General features: G+C 46.8%; 1 protein-coding gene across 1 annotated transcript in view; it reads right to left on the reverse strand.

Annotated features, from left to right (window-relative positions):
* Nucleotides 1-348: 348 nt before the first annotated feature.
* The window catches only part of CLGN (calmegin), a 37,060-nt gene continuing 28,699 nt past the window's right edge, over nt 349-8,709 (reverse strand). The window contains exons 11-14 of the mRNA XM_045293558.1: nt 7,288-7,413; nt 3,569-3,728; nt 2,051-2,151; nt 349-863 (exon numbers count right to left, since the gene is read on the reverse strand). Of these exons, the coding sequence (XP_045149493.1) occupies nt 789-863; nt 2,051-2,151; nt 3,569-3,728; nt 7,288-7,413 (462 nt within the window). The 3' untranslated portion in view covers nt 349-788. The remainder of the gene's footprint in view (nt 864-2,050; nt 2,152-3,568; nt 3,729-7,287; nt 7,414-8,709) is intronic.

Genomic DNA, 8,709 nt, shown 5'->3' on the forward strand with positions numbered 1-8,709 from the left:
GCAACTGCTCTTTCTCACAATCAAATAAAACAATGTAAGTCTTCTCGAGAATAACTGATCTACTAAAGCAGGATAACTTTAAGATTAAAAAAACTTAAATTTTATTTTCAAGAGCAGTGCACTTGGCGTGGGGGGGGCGGGGGGATGGCTGACTGACCACCATTAGATGTTGATAAACGACACTGCACTGTTAAGCGGTGTTTTCATGAGGGACACATAGACAGTCGTGTCCGGTTGACTTGTCTCCAAAGGAATCGATCATTTGTTTTAAGGGAACCACTAACCACAGCCCTAATTTGACACGGCCTGGATCAATGCCGACGACATACAGCACTGGCAAATGGTGGATAGAATCAAACAACCATATAGAAACTTTATTACATTTAGCTCTGTACAACAGAGTCCTCCCCGTTTTCAGTATAGGACTACCCGTTACGCTGCGGTCTGGCCGTTTACATGGAAACCCCAACAACGGATTTTTCCAAGAACAGCGAGGAACCCAAACTACAAACTACTAAAACCATGTAACTTCTAATGACCGTCGTCTCGTAAATTCTGGTCTCTAACCTGCCATTTTTCTTTTATTCTAAATTCCAAGACCGAGTCACATCCGAGGTAAGTGGGGTTTGTTTTTCCTCCCCTGAAAAGAAAGACTAAAATAAACCACTGAAAGAATAATAAGGTTAGCTATTAGGAACAGGAGGGGAAGACTGGTTCAAGTTCAGCGGTGGCACACTGATTTCCAATGCCGCGCTCGCTCCCGTGAGTTCACAATACTTGAGTCGGATTCAGTCCTTCCGTACTCGTCTCCTGCGGACTGACTTGACGGGCCCGTCTCCAGAGCCCGGGCTCTCCTCCGCCTCCTTCATGAAGGAGAGACAGGCAGTTCAGTACGCTGAATGACCAGCAGAGACGAGGCAACTACAGTCAACCCCCAAATCATTGAAACTGTTTTTAAACAAAAACATCAACAGGGGAGGCTACTGTCCTCTACTTATCCCTGTTGGCCTACAAGCCTCTGAAGGGTTAGCTCTACCTCTTGAATCTTTCCCCGAGATTTGTGTGCTTCCTCAGCATACATCGCCTCAGAGCGGTTGTTTTCTCATCACCGAGGGATTCTAATGATGCTCCTTTCAAACATTCTTTTGCGTTTGGGGAACAAACAGCAGTCTGAAGGTGGGAGATCAGCGCTGTGGGGTGGATGGTATAATGGCTCCTAACAGAACCCTCCAGAGACCAGTCCTTTGTCACCCTCAGAGAATGAACACAGGGGTATCGTCCTGATGGGGGGGTGAAGTCTTTCAGTACAATTTTCCTGGCCTTTTCCTCACCAATGCAGTCTATAATTTTCTTAAACGTTCTTTATAAGAAGCCCCCATGATCACCCTGTGACTTTGAGCAACAGCTATCAAGTTTGCCCCTGAAAACAGACAGTGCCACTGAGTCCATGCCGATTCAGAGCAACCCTATACGACAGAACAGAATTGACCTGTCGGATTCTGAGACGGCTTAACAGTTCATGGGAAAGCCTCATCTTTCTCCAGGGAGTGGCTGGTGGTTTTGAACTGCTGACCTTGTGGATCGCAGCCCAATGTGTAATCCCATGCCAACCAGGGCTCCTAGTTTGCCCCTTATGAGGCCTGAAATACAGTTGCTATAACCTTCTTGGATGACCCCTCTGCTTTAAATATATGTGCTCCAACTGACTACGTACGGGCCACAGTTTTGTCTGAATCTTGTTTGAAGTCCCCTCATCAAGACTGAGACAAGTGTATTACTGAGAAGATGTATCTACACCCATTCACCGATCTCAGAGAGGTATTTAAACATGTTTTACCTGAAACAAACCTGTGCATATATGAACTGGGACACTAGTAGCCACACTATTTGACTTGCATCTAATTCTCCGAATTTTACGGACAAGTCTCACTTTAGATTTTGTAAACTGTGCTCGGTTTCACGTAGCCTTGCGTTAACACATGGTATTTCCTTTTCTTCTTTATGGATATATTTTAAAGGATTATTTTCTGTTGAAGAGTTGATTGCTTACCTCATCCTCTGACCCAGACTTATTTGATTTATTGCCTTCTTCCTGCCCTTCTATGATCTCAATTTCTTCCTCACTCTTTTCCTCGGGTTCACCTTCCTCTTCTGTAATAGAGATTGCATTAACATAAGAAACTCAATGCATTTTGAAATTTGTTACTAAGAATTATTAAGTACAATAAATGGATTTGCTTAAGTCCTATTATTTAATAAGAAGACCTTTAATGGGGAAAATGTCAAAGGAGTTATAAATTCTATAGTATTGCTACATTTTTAGAATTAAATCATCCGATGTGAAGTCAAGGCTGGGAGTAAAGACTCACGTAGCCCAGTTGCTATGCAGACCAAAGCCTTTATCCCCCTCCCGTGGTCAAGCCTTGGTCGTGCGTCCCCAAATCTCTGAGGCCCTTTTCCTCTCCAATATGCTATGTGACTCTCAGATCTACTGATGACACCTCGTGCTCTGGTTCCAGGCACTGGCTTCTCTTTGGAGTCCATTTAGCCAAGTCTCCATGTTTGTTACTAAGATTACCAATGATACTACGATGGTAAGTGGGCCCTGTGTGCGAGTTAAAGCACCACGCTCATCGGACACTTGCACCATGGTGGTTTGCGTGTTGCTGTGACGCTGGAGGCCGGGTCATCACTCCTGTAGGTTCATAACTGCTCGGCTGAAGTAGATGACGAATAAAGGCAACCCATGGGTTACGAATGACTGACTTGGGTGTTCGGTTTACTCTTTCATATTAGGTAGAGCTGCCTTCATTTTGAAACCATCGAACCAGTCCCCTCCCACCCATTCCATTGCGACAAAACCCAGGCCAGCTCACTGCCACCCACCCCAGTTTACAACGAAGTCTTTCTCACAAGCACCTTCAGTTGCAGCATATGCAACGTTTGTAATCATGAGAGAGAGAGAGAGAGAGAGGCTTCTCTCGTTTTCTTGACCGAGCACAAGAAAGAACCCCAAAGTCATGGGTTGATTACCAATCTCAATGAGTTTATAGGGTAAAGTCAAACTGCTCCATACACTTGCCAAAGCAGTAAGTCTTTAAAGAATCAGGTAGCCACATCTTCCCCCCGTGGAGCAGCTGGTGGGTACAACCCACCATTCTGGTGAGCAGCTCGGTACTCTAATGACTGCACCACGGGGCTACTTTCCTTACACGACATCCGAGCCATAGGAACCTATTCCAACTCACAGACAAAGCCCACTGAAAAAGTCACCCGGGCATGCCTCAATTTGAATCTCCAGTTTATTAGGAGGCTTTTTTTAGAAAGCCACTCCCATGAGGGTGACCACCCAGGGCACATCCCCCACTCTGGAGGGCTACTCATCTTGGCCGCCGTCATGCCTGCTTGATGTTGCAGTCGGTGGCATGCTTTCGGCATGCACAAGGGCAGTATTCACTAGAAAACGGGCAGTTTTCATGGGCTGTGGCCAGGGTTCTGCTAGAAATGGCCGCTACCACCACCACCCTGCCCCTGCCATCACCACCACCACCCTGCCCCATCACCTTACCCTTTTCCAGAATTTCACCATCACTTTGCTTTTTCTCTTCCCCCAAGTCCACTGGCTTCTCCAGGGCTGCCTTGTCTCCCTTCACTTCTTGCTCTAGCGCGCCTTTAGTTTGCAGCTCACAAATGTCGGCCTTTCTAAACGCCACATCTTCACTTTTTTTCTGTGGTGGTTTAACATAAGCTATTTTTACTAAAAACAAAGCACTATTTTAAAAACGGGTTTTGTTCCACATCATAACTTAACTGACAACATGTAAAACTCATGAACGATCAGTACACCCCTGCAGAACATGTATGACTTTAAACACACACACACACACACACACACACACACACACACACACACACACACACGTGTTCCCAGCAGACCAGCTTCCCGCCAACACTATCTACACTCACTGCTGGTGGCCCTGGCTGGAGCCCGGACCTGTGACAGCACCTCCCCCTCCCCCCTGACTTCACTGCTTCCACCCCAGAAGCAGCCCTGCCCCCTGGCCCCCTCAACCTGGCTTTTGAGGAAATGCTGCCCATCTGGTCTTGACACACACTGTTTGCCGGGGTGGCATGATTTTCTAGGTCCCTTGAGTGGCTTCTACTTCAGATTGAAAGGGTGTTTGAGAAGGACAGTCTCTCTGGGGTTCCTCCAGTCTTTATCGGTCCAGTAAATTGATTTTTTTAAAGTGCATTTGGGCTTGGCTCATATTTTCTCTCACTCTATCCCGGACTTTCTAGCATGTCCCTGGTGAACTCTGGTAAAAGGAAAGGTGACTCCCACCACACAGGGAAGTCACCACGACCTGACCAAGGTAGAGGCAGGCACTGCGAGGTACACCCGAATAAAGGAAAGCTCAGTAACTGCTCTGATATGTTTGGCTGTGCAGCAGTAATAAATCCAGTTGAGTGAGTGGCCACAAAGATAGATGTGTGCACCATATGAATGCGGGAGTGTGTATGGGAACACGTGTACATCGATTGCTAAAGTTGTGGGTATTTGTATACAGGTATTTGTGCTGCAGGTATATGCACACAGCAGATCACACAGGGGACACCATCATGGGAAATGCTTCAATATATCCAAACTCCTCATGGAGCTGAGCCAACAAGGCTTGAAATCCAAGCATTCAAGTCACACAGGGACATCTATGCCAGTTGGCATAATATGTTTCCTAAAGGTAATAATCTGCATTCTCGGTGGACGAGTCATATGTGGGTCTGACAAGCTTGCGAGTGGCCATCTAAGACACCCAGTTGGGTTTCTTCTGTAAGTCTTTATGGGAGTAGAAAGCTTTGTCTTTCTCCCAAGGAGTGGCCAGTGGTTCCCAACTGCTGACTTTGCATTTAACGAAGCTCAGAGCGAAACCCTTACACCATGGGAGCTTCCCATTCACTTGGCATCATGGTGATTTATACTGAAAATATTCAACGCAGGTAGCTGAGCTCTAGTGGAACGTATAAAATAATATCCAAAATACTACAGATGACCAGAACAAACAATCTGTCCTGGGGAAAAATACAACCTGAGTGCTCCTTCAAAGCAGGGATGGCAAGACTTGGTTGCTCACATTTTGGACGTTATCAGGAGGGACGGGGCCGAAGAAAGTATCAGGCTTGAGAGAAGGTCCATGCAAAAGAATGCAGCCCTGGATGCGATGCATTGACACAATGACTGCAGACAACAGATCCAACGCTGATGACTGTGAGGAGGCCACAGGATGAGGCAACGCTCCTTTCTGCTGTCCGTAAGGCCGTGATGGGTCAGATGCACCTGGACATCACCGCTGTACTCACTGTCTTGGCCTCCCTACGCCCATCCTTGGTAGGAATCAAAGAATGATGCTTTCTGTGTACAAACTTACTCTTGACTTTTTCAAAAAGTGTTACTATACAATGTGTCTTCTTTGGGGATTTCACTAAGCATACGATGCTCTAGATTCTTCCATACTATGTTTCACAGACTCATTGTGATGGTCACCTAATCTGGTGTCAATTTAAGGATGAAGAGTGTAAAGGTGGAGTCTAGGCTGTCAATCTGCAGATAGCCAGTGAGACTTCTATGGGCATGGCCTTCTCCTGAGAATTCTGGGATATCTGGGACTTCCTCCTCGGAGGCGGAAGACACCTCTCTCAGCTACTCCCTGGGAGACACTGCAGAAGACAAGCCACATGGATGCAACCAGACCTCGGAAGCAGGAGAAGCCACAGAGAGACCCCTGCCAGCACTGAGATGCTTACAGCGCCACTGGATCCAAAGACTTTCTACCCACTGGCCTGTGATCTTCTGCATTCGGCGTCATTGCATGTGTTTCGTGAGTCTGAAGAGGACTTTATAGATTGATATTGGAAATATGGGTTAATATCGGACTTATGGACTTGACTGGGCTGGTACGTTTTCTCAATGTTCAATTGCTCTTATATATAAATCTCTTATACACATATGTGTGTATCCATGGATTTGTTTCTCTAGTCTACCCATTGTTATTCTTTATGACTGTGCAGTATTCCATTCTGTGTTTGCACTAAAGTTTGTGTATCCATTTATCTACTGATGGACACTTTGGTGGTTTCACCCCTTTTTGAATAATCATTTATGGGCGCAATGAGCATGGGTGTGCATATGCCTCTTCATATCCCTGCCCTTGTTTTCCTAGAATATATAACTAAGAGTAAGATGGAAACACCAGCCTATTTGCCATTTACATTTTACAGCCCCACAGCAGTGCATTGAGTTCTAATTCCCTCCACCCCACCCCACATCACTACAATTTGTTTTTTAAAATCTGTGCCATTTTTGCTGGTGGCTGATGGCATATCACTATAATTTTGATATGCATTTTGAGCACCCCTCTATGGACTTATTGCTGTTGGCAGGTGCTGTCAATGCAATTCCGACTCAGAGGGACCTTATGAACAGCAGAACTAGCTCAAGCCTGCACCGTCCTTAGCAACGGCTTCCATGTGGCCCTTGTGCCAATCCATCTTGCTGGGTATCACCACCTTTTTCACCGGTCCTCTCTTGTACCAAGTGTGACGGCGCTCTCCAAGGGATGGTTCCCCCCTGACCTCATGTCCTAAGTAATTGAGATGAAGTCTTATCCTCCTCGCTTCTAAGGAACATTTTGATGGTGCTTCTTCCAAGACAGATTTGTTTGTTCTTTCAGTCCAGAACATATTCAACATTTCTCCTAATATAATTCAATGGCACCCATTCTTCTGTAGGTCCAATGTGCTTTGCCAACAACTTAATTCTACGATATCAATTGTTTTCTCAGTGGTCAGTTTTCACATACCCACGAGACAACTGGAAATACCAGGAGTTGGGTCAGGGCACTTCAGTCTTCAAAGTGACATCTTTACTTTTTAACCCTTTAGAGAGATCTTTTGCAGCAGATTTGCACAGTGAAATATGTAATGCGATTTTCTGATGACTGCTTCCATGGGTGTTGATTGTGGATTCAAGGAACACGAGGCCCTTGAGAACGTCCATCTGGTCTCCATTTATCATGATGTCACTTGGGAGCTGCCAGAATCTCTTCTTTGGTGAAGTGTCTGTTTATGTCCTTGGCCCACGTTTTGATGGAATTGTTTAATTTGAGGTTGTTGAGTAGCTTATTTTAAGAATCACCGGCTCAATTCCTAAGACACCCCCCCCTTTAAATACTAAGGTAGGGGTGGGGTGGGGGGCTGGGGGGGGTGGAATGGAAGGAAAACTGTCCTCATTACCTTTGCTTTTCTTGGCCAACAAAACAAAGTGATCAATATCAGTGGCAGTACTGCAAACACACCATAAATGAGCCACAGCCACGGGTGCTGCTCGGCGGCGGTCATTAACTGTTTAATTACTCCAGGCTGCAGACGAAATAAGCAGAGAAACAAAATTCAGATTCTACAACTCAGATTGGGCGACGCAGCCTAAAAAAAGACGAATTTTACCTCGGCATTTCATGTTTGCGAAGGACGAATATGCGAACCTATGCTTTATTCCCACCGTCCACCTTGTCGAACCGGAGCCTTTTACCTGTTAGCATGTGTGACCGAATAAGGCTGTGCAGCAGAAGACAACCCGCTCGGTAAAGAAGGACTGCCACCAGCAAGAAGACCAACACTTCCCAGCTTTCCTGGTTCTCCACCCCCACCCCAAGTCCCCCAACAGTTTTATTGACACAGTTCACTCGACATACAATCCAATTCGCAGGTCGCTCGATTAGGGATAGAGGGGTTGTCTCCACCAAATGCCTGCCCTAAGTGAACACCAGCTGGCCCGGCCACAACAGCGGGCTTGGAAAGAAACCGGGCCCACACGTTAGACACCTAAGGGGAATCCAAACTGGGCATGCGCAGACCCAGGCCACCCAGGTCCGGGCGAAAGCCAACTTGGGCACACCCACACTAGGCACCAGCGAAGTTACATCACGCAGGTGATTGGCCTATGCTCAGCCAATAAGGTCGGCCAGCCCCCCTCGCCACGCCCTTGGGATAGATAATGGGGACAGAAGGGGATAAATAGCGGACAGGGGCAAGCCACTCTCTGTTGTCCAGGTGCTCGCCTGCAGGTCTGGGGGGGGTGGGGTTTCTCCCATGGGATTTCCTGCGGTGGGCCCCTGCTCCTGTTCTAGGGTTCTTTTCATGTGGGTTTTCACGCCCCCCCCCCCCCCAAGTGGCATGTTGAGTCGGGCGGTCCCCGCAAGGCCTGGGCACGGGGTCCAGAGATAGCGAGTGCCATAGGAGACTGCAATACCCGGAACTTCCCTTTCCCTCCGCAATCACTGGGATTTACAAAAGTGCTTCTGCTGCGCGAATTCTTTCGGCGCTGAGAAGCAAGAACAGAGGTCAACCACCCCAGAAAACCTAACATGGTTTAAATATATTAAAAAGCGCTGTGCCGTCATCATCGCGATCCCTTTCAGAACATTTCTTCATTCCGACACTCATTATTATGAGCTACTCATCGCGCACGCGCCCTCCACAGCCTCTGCTGCCAGACCACAAGACATGATTGACTCTCTCTGTAGATTTACTTAGCCTGGATTTGATATAAAGGAAATAACAATAACAAAATCAAACTCAGAAATTCTTCCATCTAAAAGGAAGTAGGAAATAATAAAAACTAGCAAACATTTCAAGTGGGCCCCAAGGGGAGACAAA

The sequence above is a fragment of the Echinops telfairi genome, unplaced genomic scaffold, assembly GCF_000313985.2.
Source record: "Echinops telfairi isolate 266 unplaced genomic scaffold, ASM31398v2 ScPeMD7_2186;HRSCAF=2738, whole genome shotgun sequence".
In the NCBI taxonomy this organism is placed as follows: domain Eukaryota; kingdom Metazoa; phylum Chordata; class Mammalia; order Afrosoricida; family Tenrecidae; genus Echinops; species Echinops telfairi.